At 30.8% G+C, this 17,535-nt stretch overlaps 2 protein-coding genes and 1 pseudogene across 2 annotated transcripts; 1 reads left to right on the top strand and 2 right to left on the bottom strand.

The window, feature by feature from the left end:
• Window positions 1–4,077: 4,077 nt before the first annotated feature.
• Window positions 4,078–8,689, bottom strand: LOC123891768 (alpha-L-arabinofuranosidase 2-like). The gene is made up of 17 exons (XM_045941664.1): window positions 8,537–8,689; window positions 8,361–8,415; window positions 7,393–7,595; window positions 7,178–7,299; window positions 6,906–7,059; window positions 6,736–6,805; window positions 6,252–6,397; window positions 6,123–6,168; window positions 5,960–6,012; window positions 5,729–5,873; window positions 5,463–5,581; window positions 5,266–5,319; window positions 5,078–5,181; window positions 4,907–4,963; window positions 4,596–4,791; window positions 4,336–4,479; window positions 4,078–4,173 (listed from the first exon to the last, which is right to left on the bottom strand). The coding sequence occupies exons 1-17, from the start codon at window positions 8,687–8,689 to the stop codon at window positions 4,078–4,080; spliced, it is 1,917 nt and encodes a 638-aa protein (XP_045797620.1).
• A 1,182-nt stretch (window positions 8,690–9,871) lies between these two features.
• On the bottom strand, window positions 9,872–12,600 carry LOC123891767 (annotated as a pseudogene).
• A 953-nt stretch (window positions 12,601–13,553) lies between these two features.
• LOC123889023 (calmodulin-like) lies at window positions 13,554–15,278 on the top strand. The gene is made up of 2 exons (XM_045938198.1): window positions 13,554–13,760; window positions 14,786–15,278. Exons 1-2 carry the CDS (start codon window positions 13,685–13,687, stop codon window positions 15,157–15,159), a joined length of 450 nt encoding a protein of 149 aa, XP_045794154.1. The 5' UTR covers window positions 13,554–13,684; the 3' UTR covers window positions 15,160–15,278.
• Window positions 15,279–17,535: the final 2,257 nt, after the last annotated feature.

The raw sequence follows: 17,535 nt of genomic DNA, 5'->3' as shown, positions 1-17,535 counted from the left end.
TGAAGACTTCATCATCTGAAGGTTGTAACTTCTGAAGTCCAACATCTTCTGAGCACTTGTGAACTTCTGAATTCACATCCTCTGAACTTCACTCAGAGCTTATATGATGCTTATATCTGCGCACTTAAAATAAATTTTTAGTCCTTCCAATTTGTTAATTAATACTTTGTTATCATCAAAACCTTTATATATTTAGGGGCAAACATTTTTAAATCAATTTTGTTCCAACATCCCTCATTTCCTCCCACAGGATACCCACCCATGGATCCCCTTACTTTCCACAATATGGTTTCTTATAATTGGGATTTGCATGATGCAGGTTACAGGGCTATGCAGGCTGTGCATCAGTCCATCTATAATACTCAGGTTGTGCAGCCAGTCATGACTCCAGACCAGTTTGCCACTTATGTTCAGTGGCCTGGGGACAGGCCTTTTATTCCAGGAGGGGGTAGCACCTCAGGTACAAATGCTAATATGGGAGATACAGGTGCAGGTGTAGGAAGTGGAGCAAACACATTTGATGATCCTGGTGATTTTGACATTGATGATCAGACGACTTTAAGGCAGATGATGGATTCTTTGAACAGGGGTGGAAGCGATGACGAGATGGCTGAAGAGGACCAGACTTCAGTCTCAGATGAGTTTTGAGAGGAGATCAGATAACGACTGAAACTCGCCAAAAAAGAGTGATATTTTAAAATCTTTCAGTCGTTTATTTCTTATTTGTGATATATGTAGTATACTTTTTGAAACAAAACTCTTGATGCATGCACTCTAAAAGAATGTTTTGGTGAACCTATGATGCATGAACTTTGAAAAATGTTTTGGTTTAAGACAAGCATGTATGGTTTTGTGAACTTTAATATCTTTGTAAAATAGTTTGGAAGCATGTGTTTAAATTTCTAAGTAAAAATAGTTTTAATTTATGCATGTATGTTAGAAACAAGCTTTAAAATTTTAAGTGAATCAAGAGGATGGGTTGTAAAATCAAATGATCAAGCATGATAATTTTGATTTGTAGAACTTTATGTCAACTTTTGATTAATGTTTGAAATATGCTTAGGAACTTAACATGTTCTTGAAGTGTGTTGTTTGTCCTAAGATGATTCTCATTATTTTTGTTAAACATGATTGAAGCTTGTGTTATCCAATCTAGCCGGGTGAGAATGTGTGAACTTTCCATTGTTTACATAAATATTTGAGAGCCGACAATTGTGTATGCTCATTTGATTTTAACTTAATCTTGCTGTCATTGATGTGTTTGATGTTGTGGATATGATCAAGGCCCTGTTTCTTTTTGAGTGATAACTACTTGGCCAAATTTAACCTACCTTGTGAGATAGTGATCTTTTTGTGTCCCCTGTTGAGCCTTAAATTTTGAAAATTGTTTGTTAAACCCTGAAACCGAAAGAATGGAAAAACAACTACTCTACCCTTGTCTTAGGATAGGAGAGCAATTGTACTTCAACTAGGGTTATGATAAGGTTTAAGTTGGGGAAAAGTAGGTTACAAAAGTTACAAAAATAAAATGGTTTGAAGAGTAGTTGATTTGGTGATTTGCAAAAAAAAAAATAAAAAAAATAAAAAAAAATAAAAAAATAAAAAATAATAATCTCATTGTGAAGAAAGAAAAGGATCACCAATGAAATAGGGGAGAAAAGAAAAAGAAAGGGAGTAAATGAATGAAAATTTTTATAAGTTCTTTAAGTTTTATTTTTGCTCTCTTATCCTTGAGGCCTTTTGAAATCCAAAGAAAAACAATGATTTTTTTTTAAGCCCAGCCCCGTTACAAGCTTTATGAAGTCCTTAGTGATCCACGACTGATAGCATGTTTTGTGATATTGCTTGGATAAATGTTTGAATTAAACTGTTGCATGCACATTGCTTGGATGGAGTGAAACACTTACCCTTGAGTGATATATTTGTGAGAAATTTGTGATAACACTTGAATCTTAATTGTTTGATAAGAATGTTGAGAATTTTGCTTAGGCATAGCAATCACTTCATGATCATGCTTTGTTTCTTTGAATATTTTGAGGATTAGTCTTTAGTAGGCATTGTTTTACTTATGCTAGAAGAAGAAGATTTTCAAACTTTGATTGATTACAAACCCACTCTTGAGATTGCAAATTTTAAATTTGTCTATATTGTGATATTACCTTTTGTTTGAGGACAAACAAAGTCCTAAGTTGGGGAGAGTTGATAAGTGCCAAAAAGTAGTTAAAATTCTTATTCAATTAAGGCAATTATCGACTTATTTTAAAAGATATTTATAGTTAAAACCCCAAAACGTTGTACATTTTAAGTAAAGATGTTTTATGTCCTAATCCTAGCTTTTTAAGCTTTCATGATTAAAAGAGGAGCAAAATTTAATTCTTTTTCCAAAAGGCTGGTGGCTGAGCTACCAGGTGATGGCTGAGCGACCAATTCAAAAGAAATCTTGGGAAACAAGCAAAGAATTCCACACGTGTCAAATAACCTCTTCACCAAGCCAAGTTGGTGGCTGAGCGACCAGGTGGTGGCTGAGCGACCAAATTGAAGGAAATCTTGGGCATCAAGCTTCAACTTTTGTACGTGTCAAGAAAGCCCCTTCACCAAGGCAAGTTGATGGCTGAGCGACCAGGTGGTGGCTGAGCGACCACTTGATGCCTATAAATAGCAATTCACTCTCATTACAAAAGGAACGGAGGGAGAGAGTTAAAAAAAAAAACAGAGCAATTAAATTAGAATTAAGCTTAGGTCATAGGCAAGAGAAGGTGGATCCATCCAACTTGAGAGATCAAGGGATTGATGTGCACTCTTTGTTCCTCTTTCCACATTTGTAAGTTTACCACCATGACAATGAGTGGCTAAATCTTTTGTTGTTGGGATTAGGTGTAGCTCATTCATAAATATGTACAACTCTTAATCATGTTATATATGTTTTAATTTATCATCAACTTAGTGTTATCTTTGATTTGCATGTTTATCTTTAAGATTTGAATTGTTATAGACATATTTCACTTTGAATCAAATGGAAAAGATAATCACTTATTAAAAATCCTAAAACTCTAGACATAGATTTAGGTTTTTAATATTCACTTTTGTATTGAAACTTAATGCTGTTGTGTTATTCAAATGTTTCGAGACATCGGAGTTTAAATAATACAATTTAGCCGTTATATTAATTATTCAATCGAGACATCGAGGATTAATAAGTATAACGTGATTCTTGTCGTTATCTGGACACAGAAACGTCCGTGAGCAATACGTGATATGTTGATGATTAGTTAAAATATATATGAATGTTTTAGAAACGTACATATAAGTGAAAGAGTGAAGTCTAATCCCGACAACCTTTTCTCTCTGAATCTTTAATCACATTTTTATTTACATTTATATGCTTTTGCAAGTTTTTACAACAAAACAAACTTTAAATACTTCACTTAAAATTATGGTAATTGTTGAACGGTTTTTAATATCACACTAGTCCCTGTGGAGACGATAATTCTAAAACTTACTTTTGTACTTTCAACAATTAACAAACTTCTCAAATGTAAATTAATTAATAATTAATTATCGATCTTCAAAATATAATCAACTAATTTTACATTGCGTTTCCTTCATATTCAAATTCACAAATAGATAATGAATAGAGTATGCATATAAATGGTAATAAAGATCTGTTAGTGTTTGATGTTATTAGGAAGACTTCTCTATAAATAGGTTTAGTCTTCCCTATTTTAGATTCACTTAATTTTGTATAGGGTTTTTGTCTCCCTTCTTTTTAATGTATTGCCCTTAAAAAAATGTAATAAAAGGTACTTCGTTAAATAATGAATATCAACATTAATATGTCAAAAAAAAATGAATATCAACATTAAGATAAAGGAGAAATAATAGTATTTATTTAATAGCAATATATACATACATTTCTTGAACCGAGAAGTATATACATTTGACCATTACATAGAACTGACCCGGAACCAAATTAAACTGGTGGTGAAAGCAAAAAAAAAAAAAAAAATAAATTATTAAGGATGCATAGCGAAAAAAAAAATTCCACCATTCTTACAAGAAACATTCTACCATAGTATTTTAAATCAATAGATCAAATGATGTAACTGAATAAGGAGGAAGTCCAACATTAATGTCATTACTTGCATTTTGAAGTGAAGTTCGTTGGAGAACAATCTGTACATATACAAAATGAAACAAAATCATATGTTTATAGATTAAATAGATTTTTTGTTACAATTTTTTTTAATTCAATTTTGAAAAATTCCATTTTGAAAAAGTTGAATTAAATTTAAAAGTAAACTTTAAAAATATTTTGTGTTGAAAAACAAATTATACCTTATTCGGTTCTGAGAAGGAATTTTCATCCATTACATTGGCAGATGTAAGCAACACCATTGATGAACCAAACGGTTGAACACTTGAATTTAAGCAGTTTATAGAGATTTCAAAGTTCTCAGTAGCATTTCCAAAGTTTACTACCTGCAAAAGTAAATAATTTCAAAGAAAATTAATTAACTAAATACCCTAAGAACACATGTTAACATTTCTTTAAATTTAAGTCAACATTCATTATTCACAAAAAATTGTGTTATTACCTTTACATTAAGATAATTCTTTCCATGTTGAGAATCTTTATACTCAATTGCAGATGCAACAATTGAGCTAGAAGAACTTTGGAGAGTTGAATTAAGCAAGGTTGCTCCACTAGAGTTGGTAAAGAGTTGTTGGAGCCAATAACTTGGAGTTCCATAATTCTGATAAGAGTTAAAAACAATTGCATCTGGTATCCACCTATTTTGACAGAAAATAAATTAAATAAATTAAATAAATTATTTTTATTTTAAAATAAAAAAAAATATAAGTGATATATAGAATTTAATTTTTTGGTAAAGAATAAGAAATTTACTTCCTATCATTTGTGTTTAAAAACAAGGGTGCATAGGCGACCATGCTGACAATATCACTGTAGGAAAAAAAAAATTGAAAGATGGTTAAAACTTAGCTCAAAATAATATAGACTAGTTCATATAATTATATCCTAATCCTAGAAATTAAAAATTAAATTACATAACCCAACCTGTTTTTTTCAAGCCCCATAAGGAATGCAGCTTCGCCCAATGCAGCCAAAAGACTTCCAGCACCAGCATCTTCCCTCCAAACAGCATACTCACTAACAAATGCCTATATAGTACCAATTAATAGATTTTTTAGTCACTATGGTACTTTGACAATATATATAAATTCAAAAAATAATTAATATCAAACCTTTGGACCGGATCGTGGGGCGTTATCGAACTTGGTGTACTTGGAAAACATGTCCTTAGAATTTGCATAAATCTAATAGTTCAAAAGATAAATTAACAAGGATAGCATGTAATTAAGTTTCTTAAACCAAAATTTAAAAGTAATAGTTCAAAATTAATAAGTTTTAAAATTGGAAACAACATAAATAATATCATTACATGGAATTCATAGAGATCTGCTGGATGATTAAGTGGTTGATCGGAACCGTCACAATTTGAAATAATTTGAATATCAGGATAAGTGCGTTTTATTGCTTCGTAGAACTTCAAGTAATTTCCTAGTCAATAAAAAAAAAATACAAATAAAATAACATAAAGTGGGATTGCTCAATCAATCAAGTTATCAAATTTTTGTGAATTGTATTTACATACAAGTAAAAAAAATAAAATTCAATGTCTTCATAATTAATAAAAAGAATGTATACCTAAATAGTTATCTTTACCACAATCTTCATTTCCAACACTAACAAATCTTAAATCAAATGGCTCAGGATGTCCCATGGAAGCTCTAAGAGAACCCCATTGTGATGTGGGAGAACCTCTAGCAAACTCAATACCATCTAGGGCTTCCTATCAATAAAAAGATGTAAAATATATAATATATAATTTAAAAATAAAGTTCAAGAGTAAAAGAAACAATATGAAGAAAGTTATACTTGCACAAATGGTGAAATCGTAGTCGTATTAACTTGATCATGGTGGCTAATACCTATATAATTAAGAGACATTTGATAAATTAACAGATAGAAAATAAAATAAAATAAAACTTCAAAGGTGACTAGACTTTAAAATTAGTATTTTAGACAGAACAAAATATACCATTGTTAAACACCCAAACTGGAAATGCACCAAGATCCTCTGATAGCTGTTCAATAAACAAAAAGATTAATATTTTCATTTTGATAAGGAAAATATTTTATATATTTTAGAAAGGGAAAAAGAACTTACTTGGAGTCCCTCAAAAAAACCAAATCCATCATCAGTCCAATATCCCCACATGTCGTTAAAGTGGCCAGGTCTCTCTTCATATGCTCCAATTGTATCTTTCCACCTAAAAGCATTTCTTAGATAATCTCCTTCTACAAAACAACCACCTATAATGGAAAAATAGTGTAACGTAACTTGGTAAATTTTCAAAAAATAATATATACAGGAAGTGAAAGGAAAAAAATGAAACAAATGCAAAACTTTTTATTTGTGGTTGAAAAACAAATAATTACCACAATTATCTAAATGTTAAATAATCATTTACTCGTTAAAGATTTATCATCCAAATCAAACGAAACGGAGAAGATCCCAAAATGACGTTAATATTTTAATTTTTTTTAGCCGTAGTGTATGTTTTATCATCCAAATTAAATATAATTTTTTTGAGTACAAAGGAGCCTAAGTCCAATTTAAAATTAATTTTTTGAACTCCTATTTTTCATACCTGGGAACCTAAAAAATTTTGGCTTCAAATCTGCCACCATTTGAAAAAGGTCACTTCGAAAACCATGACCCTATGTTAAAAGATGATAATTAATTAATACTGAATTAGACCATTTAAAGAATATAAAATAAAATAATTGAATTGTCAATGATGATGGAAATGTAGAATACCTTATATGTATCCAAAGGCATAGCTGAGACTTGGTCTAACCATACTACTCCTCTATTGCTTGTTGTTATTTGTAGATTTGAATTATGATTTGTAGCATTAGCTTCAATAATTGTCTCCATTCTAGTCCAGTTTGCAATTTTAAGTCCAAAAGACCTGAAATTGCATAATTAATAACTTAATTAGTTTAGTTACATTAACTCAATTATTTTGATGATTAAATACTCCTATATACAATGTAGATTAAAAAAAAAATTAAATAATAAATTATCACCTTATGTTTGTTGAAGCCAATTTGACGGTATCATTAGACCCAACAAATGAAACTTGTAAATCAATTGGACCAAGTGATCTAACATAGAATACTATTTTATACTTCTTCCCTTGCTCAATGTTCTGTATGTAAAAACATTAGAAAAAAATTGTTAACTATAAATGACATTAAATTTCCATAAATTATACTAAACAAAATGTAAGATTAAAACTCACCATGCCCCAAAAACCGGGATTGGATATACCAACACCACCGGGTTGACATGATTGTCTATGACAAAGAATATCCATACGTAAAGCAACTTTATTACGTTCAAAACAAGAGGAACTGTCGGTTGATACAATAATGGATGAATCGTCTCCAATAATTGTCCATGGATAAATATTTGAAGGAACACTAGAACCACCTGCTTCGAAACCTGAAACATTTATTTATAATTAAAATAATTTATCTATACCAATAAATAAAGTGAAAACTTACTTTTGGTGTAACCTTTTTTTAAAATACCATAAATACCCTTAGCAGATTTTTTTTTACCCTCTTCTTAACTGCTATTATAACTTCTCTATACTTTCTTAACTTTTATAACTTTTTTGTTAAAAAAAAAAAAAAAGATCGTAGATTTATTTGAAAAATTTAGAATATAATTTTTTACAGACTCAAAACAAACAATACTTAAAAAAGAGGTCGTAAAGAATTACTAAAACAAAATTAAACTAATAAATTATATTTATATAGGAAATAAATAATGTCTATAATCCATCACAAAATTTAGTGATGAATTTTTTCAATAGTGATAATATATACGGCTATTATTCACAAGTACTGCTAATGTGATGAGGAAAACACGACGGTTATACACAACACAAGATTAGACAATGCATCATAGGAGACAATAGTTGCCAAAGACCAAAAGATCGGAACAATTATGGTGTAAATCGGGTATCTCCTACGCGCAACTGTAGAGACTAATCCATCGAACCTTGTGAGATCCAAATGGGTGGCAAACTCTCCCTAAAAGTTTTAAGACAAATATTGATTTACTTTTTTTTTTTAATGCAGCAAATTTTATTATTAAATTGAATTACTAGTAACGTAAATTCATAATGGAAATATGTGAAATCTATCTATAATTCGGTCACTAAATTTAGCGATGAATTTTTTAGATTATAATCATCTATACCTGTGTTATTCACAAGTTGTGCCCATAATCCTCCAGCTCCAGCATGATTAATCTCCTAAAAATATTGAATTAATATATAATAAGTTGACATTTCACTAATAGTAATACAATAACTAATTATTAGTAATTTTTACCATCATCATATCATATCAAAACAAATGAAAGATGTAATTTACCTCAAAAAATGCTCCAAAAAAAGTGTCTGGAATAGGCCTTCTAGAACTAGCATCAATCACTAGTTTTGATATACTAACATTAGCAGTAGCTTGACATTTAGAAATGACCAAACAAACAATCAAAGAGAAAAGAAAGGAATGTGAGAAAGCCATTGTAAATTTTTAGTATATTTTGAGTGATCATTTTCACTTATATTTATAAAGGAATTAACAAAGAGACAATGGAAGATGGTGATAAGGATGATGAGTTGTTAATAACCGTAATTATAGGTTAGATGTTTTATATTTTCGATTAGATTATTAAGAACATTCCTTAAGTTAATTTGTATTCTAATTAATTAATAACCCTTATTAGCTTATTTCTTATTATGAATTTATTTGGATAATCCCAAATGATGTATAGCAACTACATTTCTTATTATGATCATATTCATAAAGGAACAAAGAGATATATAGTTAGTGGTCGGTGATAAGTTGATGAATTGTTAACAACATAATCTATGATTTAGCTGTTTTCTAGCTATTTTCAAATCAAATTGTTAAGAACATTCCTTAATTTAATTCAGATTTTATATCATGACCCTTATAACGTTATTAATTACCTTATTTATTTATGAAAACCATTTTGATAATCGCAATTAATGTATAGCAATTAATGAACTAGTATCTCACTTAATGTGTTTCAAAAACAGTAATAATCAACTTTATTAATTATATGATCCACAATATTTATTAATTATTTAAATCAATTTAAAAGGCAAATTGTGATACTTGCCAACCATCATCATATGATTACACTCGCCGGCTAAATTGTTTTGGTACAAAGCAGGTTTTTTTTTGTCAATTTTTTTTTTAAGTTGAAAAAAAAATTATAAGTATTATAAAATTCCAAAACATATTAGCAATTTAAAACCCAAAACAGCACTAACAACCGTTACCATCACAACATAATACTATAATACTCGGTCCTTCTATTAACCGAAACAAAAAAAAAACACTTAAATGATTAATTAAATCCAAAAAGATATGTATATAATTTATAACACTTAAAAATAAAAAGATATGAATATAATTTTTGGCTATATTTGGATGCATAAAAATATGCTGATTTTTTTTTTTTTTTGCAGTAGGATATGCTGATTGTTAAAAAACGAAAAAATATCAATCGTTAGATGATTCAGTGGTGATTGATGCTGAATTTGGTATAGAGGACCACAGTTCGATCCCCTGCAACTGCGATCGGGAGGGGGATGGAACCACTTGATGCTAGAACTGACCCCGAACCAGATTAAACTGGTGGTGAAAGTCAAAAAAATAAAATAAAAAAATAGATTATTAAGGATGCATAGCGAAAAAAAATTCCACCATTCTTCCAAGAAACATCCTACCATAGTATTTTAAAATCAATAAATCAAATGATGTAACTGAATAAGGAGGAAGTCCAACATTAATGTCATTACTTGCATTTTGAAACGAAGTTCGTTGGAGAACAATCTGTACATATACAAAATGAAACAAAATCATATGTTTATAGATTAAATAGATTTTTTGTTACTATTTTTTTTAATTCAATTTTGAAAATTGTCATTTTGAAAAAGTTGAATTAAATTTAAAAGTGAACTTTAAAAATATTTTGTGTTGAAAAACAAATTATACCTTATTCGGTTTTGAGAAGGAATTTTCATCCATTACATTGGCAGATGTAAGGACCACCATTGATGAACCAAACGGTTGAACATTTGAATTTAAGCCCTTTATTGAGATTTGAAAGTTCTCATTAGCATTTCCAAAGTTTACTACCTGCAAAAGTAAATAATTTCAAAGAAAATTAATTAACTAAATATCCTAAGGACACATGTTAACATTTATCTAAATTTAAGTCAATGATGATAGTCAATTATATGTTGGTTTTAGTAGTAATTTAGAGTAGTTTTAATAGCAATTGAAGCTCAAAAGCAAGAAAATACCTGGAAAAGTGAAGTTACTTGGCCCAAAAACAAGAAAAGTGGAAAAAACAGCAAAAAATGGCAAAAACGTAATAAAACAGCGCAGCCATCGTACTCACGATGAATCCAGGCATGACGCGATGAGAAGGCGGTTAAATTGAAGAAAATCTGCAACAAATCTTTTCCATCGTACCACGATGACTTGTCATCGTGGCACGATGATGACTTGAAAAGCACGCAGAAAATCCTGAAAAAAATCTTCCATCATACCATGATATGATCCATCGTGGCCACGATGAGGCGAAAATACATGCCATCGTGGCCACGATGGATGCGATGGACACGTAGAAAAGCCCAAAACCCAGCAAAAAAATGTGTTATCACCTTTACATTAAGATAATTCTTTCCATGTTGAGAATTTTTATACTCAATTGCATATGCAACAATTGAGCTAGAAGAATTTTGGAGAGTTGAATTAAGCAAGGTTGCTCTACTAGAATTGGTAAAGAGTTGTTGGAGCCAATAATTTGGAGTTCCATAATTCTTATAAGAGTTAAAAACAATTGCATATTGCATCCACCTATTTTGACAGAAAATAAATTATTTTTATTTTAAAATAAAAAAAATACAAATATAAGTGATATATAGAATTTAATTTTTTGGTAAAGCATAAGAAATTTATATCCTAGAAATTAAAAATTAAATTACATAACCCAACCTGTTTTTTTCAAGCCCCATATAAGGAATGCAGCTTCGCTCAATGCAGCCAAAAGGCTTCCAGCACCAGCATCTTCCCTCCGAATAGCATACTTAGGCATGACAATAAAACCCATACCCGCGGGTACCTACCCAAACCATACCCGTTTTGACGGGGAAAATCCGAGCTGACTGGGTTTGGGTTTGGGTTTGGGTTTTCCCCGATTTCAAAAGATGGATTTTGGGCGGGTAATGGGTACATTGATATCCACCCCGAACCCGTTCCCGAACCCGCCCCACTTATACTAAAAATTAAATTTCACCTCTTTTAATTTAGAAACGCTTAAACAATCTCTTAAATTACGTTCATATATTTATTTTTTATTTTAATTTGAGTATTAAGCAAACCATTTTCTCAATATAAATTTATGTGGAAAGAGGCGTAATGGGGATATCCGAAACCCGATGGGGATACCCGATCCCCGTTGGGTATGAGTTTGGGGTTATTATTTTTATCCCCACTCAAATTTGAGATGGGTTTGGAGAAACCCGAACTTTATGAGTTTGGGTTTGGGGAGGGCAAAACCCGTCCCCGCCCCGCCCCATTGCCATGCCTAAGCATACTCACTAACAACTGCCTATATAGTACCAATTAATAAAACTTGAAAAAATTCATTTATTAATTAATCATTATTATAAATAATAAATCATTAGTTTTGTGCCCGTGAACTTAACTCAATAGGGATATCACATATATTATGCAGAGCCGAAGTTTGAACCCCGGACCCTCCGCTTAATTATTCACCTTTAAAGTGGATTTTTTAGTCACTAGACTACTTGACAAAAAAAAAATTAATTTTATAAATAAATGTATAATCTAACCTTTGGGCCGGTTCGTGGTGCATTATCGAACTTGGTATACTTGGAAAACATGTCCTTAGCATTTGTATAAATCTAATAATATTAATAAAAAAGTATTAATAAATAAGTGGCTTAAACCAAAATACAAAATAAATAATTTTATAATTGGGAAAAAAATAAATAAATAAACAATATTATTACATGAAAATCATAGAGATCAGCAGAATGATTTAATGGTTTTACAGAACCATCACAATTTGAGATAATTTGAATATTAGGATAGGTATGCTTTATAGCTTCATAGAACTTCAGATAATTTCCTAACCAAACAAAAATCATAAATTAAGAAACATTAAAATGTGATTCCTCAGTAAATCCACTTATAAATATTTTTTTGAATTGTGTATATATATGGATGAAAAAAAATCAATGTACACGTGATTAGTAACCTATATAGTTAGATTTATCACATTCTTCATTTCCAACACCAACAAATCTCAAATCAAATGGTTCAAGATGTCCCATAGAAGCTCTAATATATTTGAGATTTGAGAAAGCCATTGTCAATTTGGAAAAGAAATTATACAAGGTTCAAACAAAGCATAAAAGACTAGACCACCAGTTATAGTAGTTTAAAGCTAAAGTACTACTTGCTGCCTTCAACCACCTATAAGAAAAAATCTTGATGTCCAACATGTGATGTAATGAGTTTACTGAGCCTCTGAATAATCTGTGGTTTCTTTCAATCCACACAACCCACACACAAGCAAGTCATATGAGTTGCATAAAAGAACAACGCGCTCGAAGACCACATGCTAAAATAGTAAATTGAACGAAGTGATTAGGAAGCGTCTGAGCAGTCACCAATGAAGAGCCGATCCAAAGAACTGACAAGAGACCAAAGGAAACCAAAAGTGCCGCATGAAAGGAACAAGTATTGAGCTGATTCGACCGCTCCGCAACCAGAAACACAATAGTGAGCCTCCGGTGATACAATGCCTTGAGTGACCAGATTTGCTTTTGTGGGTAACCTGTCACGCAATAGTTACCACGTGAAAATGGACACCTTCAAGGAGACCTGAGAGTGCCAAATGAGAAAGAAAACTATAAATTTAAAATTAAAATTCATATCAAAACATAAAAAATGGACTAAAATATCATGTAATGAAAGATAAATGACTAAATTACTACCTGAAATTAAATTTATCTTCTTTTTTTTTTACAAGTAATTAAATTTATCTTAAATAGTCATAACCGGCCCTAATAAACATATCTTAATTATAATTAGTAGGAATTACCGTACTCCTTAGCCACTAACTACTTGAAAAAGAACAGGAAAAAAAGGGTCTTAATGGTAACTTGGTGAGTTAAATATTTGTGAGAAATCAATATTGAAGGTTGTTTAGAATAATTAGAATAAATAATAGTGTCAAATTAGGTGAAACAAGAAACAAGTCAATATATGTTATTTATGGTAAAGAAAAAATAGTGGAGTTTGTGTTGATGGCATAGATATATGAAGGGGAGGTTTTGTCGGAACAATATTGTTTCTTCAGTTAGTTTCTTGTTTCTATCTCTCTTTCTTCAGAAAGAAATAATTCATATTCAAAAGAAATAAAGAAAAAAAAGATTTACATATCACACAATGGCAGATCAACTCACAGATGATCAGATCTCTGAATTCAAGGAAGCATTCAGCTTGTTTGATAAAGATGGTGATGGTATGTTTTATTTAATCTATCATCTATATATAATAATGATCATTTTATTGTTTTATTTATTTTTCCTTACACATTATTATTATCATCATGTTAATTTGTTCCTCCCATAATCTATTTTCTTTATAATTATTGAGTTGTTATTGTTTTTTTTTTACAACTCTTTTATGCTTTATTTATACATAAATGTTTCTTCTTTGTTTCACATTGTAACACTATTTCTAATACAATAAAATGATTGCAATGAAAATTATTTCATGTCTTGCTAATGCAAAAATGATCATAAGTTTAGATTTTATTCAACTTTATTGGGAAAACATCTCAAAATTCTATAAGAAAGATGATAATATATAAATCATTTTAAACACGAAATTTGGCTTCTTTTTTTTTTCAGGTTAAAAGTATTTGAATCTTTTCTTTAATAATTGCATATTGTAAAAATACTTTGTTATATATCGTCTGATTCTATCCAAGATCCCCATAATCACAATTCTATTTTTCTCTAAATTTCGACGTAAATGAACTTCTAGATGTGGAATTTTACTAGAGATTCTTTCATGACCATGGTTTGTCATATGAGTCTGAATTTCATATTTCTGTATATGAAAAGAAGTAAAATATCTTCGTAGACCAGACGCTCACTAATGAGTGCAACATCTTCAGAATTGTAGCCTTCCCATGACATATATTATAAGTTGCTATTATGTTTTTTCCCAAGGCACCACCAACCGTAGCAGCACCATCTGCTAAAATTTGTCCCTTTTATCCGCATTTACCTTTTTGAACCTATTATTTTCTATGTAGGCAAGTATTTTTGTTGGAACATTGATATTAATGAAGTGAAATCCGGTTTACATCAAATTCATTATTATATCAAATTCAAAAGTGTATATGATGTCTGATATGTGTTGGTGTCCAGCAACAACAAATGTGGTTACGTTCAATTATTTTATTTTTCTCAAATTATTGTCAATGTGTCTGGTGTTTGTATTTGTGTCAAATATTATATGTTCTATATGACATTTTAGGTTCCATCACAACGAAAGAGCTCGGAACTGTGATGAGGTCATTAGGCCAAAATCCAACAGAGGCAGAGCTACAAGACATGATCAACGAAGTAGATGCTGACGGTAATGGCACAATCGATTTCCCTGAATTTCTAAACCTTATGGCAAGAAAAATGAAAGATACAGATTCAGAAGAAGAGCTGAAAGAAGCCTTCAGAGTATTCGACAAGGATCAGAATGGATTCATTTCGGCTGCTGAACTTCGCCATGTAATGACCAACCTTGGCGAGAAACTAACCGATGAAGAAGTCGACGAGATGATTCGAGAGGCTGATGTTGATGGTGATGGTCAAATTAATTATGATGAGTTTGTTAAGGTCATGATGGCTAAGTGATGAAACAAAACCATACAATAATTCTATAGACCATATATATAACCTTTAATCAATTCTCATTAAGTTATTCAATTTCATCATTGTAATGTAATATGAATGTATGCTAGATATGAGGTTGATATGCAGGGGATAATCTATAAATAAATACTTTATCTGTTGATTTTCTTTTTTTGAACAAGTATCTGTTGATTTTCTTATTAACAAGCATACACATCATCTTCTAGTATTATTAGTTAAGTTTTATTAATAATTGTGTTAAATACTTTCTACATCATAAATTATTGAGGAATGTTATACAAACACAAGTAGACCAGACAAAAATACGATATCATACAATCTCCACTCATAGCACATATACCAAGGCATGTAAACAATATTAAAAAAAATGCAAAAAGTGTAATTTTATTATATTTTTGTTAGAAAATTGTCTTTAAATAACATTTTCCTAAATTATTTTATCAAATATTCTTATTTTCTTTAATCAACTAGTTGGGTTTTGTAAAAAAGGAAAGAAAGTAGATGAATGCTAGTAATTTGTGTTTCAAGTTGTATCCCCTAAAAACAATGACAGGAAGAAGATTAACTCTTGGAGTAGTAAAAATTTGTGGAAGGCGGGTTGCGAAATTCTTATTAAATTGGTCCTCCAACCTATATCGACATACTTCATGAGTATTTTTACTACTCCCTCGTCTCTTTGTGATGAATTTGAAAACATTATGAATTCATTTTGGTGGGGTCATTCAGGAGCTCGTAATAAAGGTATACATTGGATGTCATGAGATAGACTCTATTCAAATTAATAAAAATTCTCTTTAGACCCCTCAATATGTTCTAACTTTTAAGGCCCCTAAACTTTTTTTGATTTTCCCGTCTTAGTGCGGAGTATTGATGTCTCTTCTTAGTGCGGAGTATTGTTGTCTCGTCTTGGTGCGATGTTCATTTGTTTCAGGTTGAAGGAATAAGGTTGATCCAGTGCAGATCCGTCAATGACTTTTGTGTCATCAACGCTACAGATCCGGAGACATGAATATTCCTGACATTTCAATATAGTCAAATATGTAGGCTTATGCAATATGTCGTTTTATGCTATCAACACGGATGCTGTGAATTTGTTCACAAATTCATCCTTTTTATTTTAGCGATTTTAAATTTGTATTGCATCGATGTACTCTTCTCAATTTGAATGAATGAAAATATTTTTTATTTAGTATAAAAAAAAAGTAACCATCAATTTGTATATTTTCGTTATGAATACTTTTGCCACCCTACCGGTTACTTGCGCGCCCTACTACGATTTTCCAATTTTACCCTCCGCGACTTAGGTTGCGGATGTTATAAAAATCAGAAATTTTGAAAAATAACTTTCGTTACTTAAGTAGCGGACGTTATAAAGATAGGGTGTTTTGAGGGGTGTTTTGAAAAATAACTTCCGATGAAGTCGGCCCAGTAAAACAGAAAAGCCCATGGGATAGATTTATAACGACGCGCCTTCTGTCATTACCGTTACACAGATTTGTGTCTTCAAGAACGAAACATGCGTTTGTTGGTACCCAACCCTAATCCCAAACCCAACCCTAATCCCAAACCCACTTCACCGATTGCTTCAAATTCTATCAGAATCAAAGATTGTCTCAAAGAGTGAAGAAATTGTTGAGTCTAATACTGCTGAATTGGGTACTTATGTTTGTCGGTAACCAACCACTGAGTAAGATCGATTTCTCGAATGTTGGTTGTCAAGAAATCATTGATGATTTGATCAAACGTCTTATGTGTCGACAATGATCAAAGAAAAAGCGACAATTTCTCAAAGAAACAAAAGGTACCGTTTTTTACATCCTATTATATCCAAGGTGGTGTCCAAATCATGTCCTAGTATTCAGTTTTGTAATTAGTGCTTTACAGTTTTTGCGGGCATGAAAAAGGTTCCATTTTTCACATTCTTGATGATTAAAAACTGTTCAATCTTCTGCAAGAAAAAAGAAAACACTTTAATTGAAGAAACATGCTATGTCCCAAAACTCTGTTTGACACCAATGTTTTGAAAGATGATTTTTTTCATAAGATCAATTTCTTGACAAAAAACGGCTCCACATGTTGAATATTCAATCTTCTGCATGAAAGAAATGTGATCGGTCCCAAGACCCTTTTTGGCACTAATATAGTGAAAGCAAGTTTTTTTTTTTAGTTTGCCACAGTATTTTGGATTGTTTTTTTCATTGCAACATACTGGTTTATTTATGATTGATACCTTGTTTGGAAACCCATCCTTTCATTCTTGATTATTATAGAACATCTAATCTTCTACTTGAAAAGAAAAACCAAGTTGGTTAGGTGACCCAAATGCAATCTTGCAAAATGTGCTAGCTTGCTAAAGGT

This window comes from Trifolium pratense, linkage group LG6 (assembly GCF_020283565.1).
Source record: "Trifolium pratense cultivar HEN17-A07 linkage group LG6, ARS_RC_1.1, whole genome shotgun sequence".
NCBI classification, from domain to species: domain Eukaryota; kingdom Viridiplantae; phylum Streptophyta; class Magnoliopsida; order Fabales; family Fabaceae; genus Trifolium; species Trifolium pratense.
The sequence above is the reverse complement of the archived record's forward strand: the minus strand, read 5'-3'. Positions and strand labels throughout refer to the sequence as shown.

Bases quoted from the DNA above. Each gene is read 5' to 3' on its own strand.
- LOC123891768 (XM_045941664.1), bottom strand. From the start codon at position 8,689: ATGGCTTTCTCACATTCCTTTCTTTTCTCTTTGATTGTTTGTTTGGTC. The intron at 5,874-5,959 runs GTATAACTTTCT...TTTTATTGATAG, and splicing joins CGATTTCACCATTTGTGCAA to GAAGCCCTAGATGGTATTGA. The intron at 4,792-4,906 runs GTAAATTTCTTA...CTGTCAAAATAG, and splicing joins TTAAACACAAATGATAGGAA to GTGGATACCAGATGCAATTG.
- LOC123889023 (XM_045938198.1), top strand. From the start codon at position 13,685: ATGGCAGATCAACTCACAGATGATCAGATCTCTGAATTCAAGGAAGCA. The intron at 13,761-14,785 runs GTATGTTTTATT...ATGACATTTTAG, and splicing joins GTTTGATAAAGATGGTGATG to GTTCCATCACAACGAAAGAG.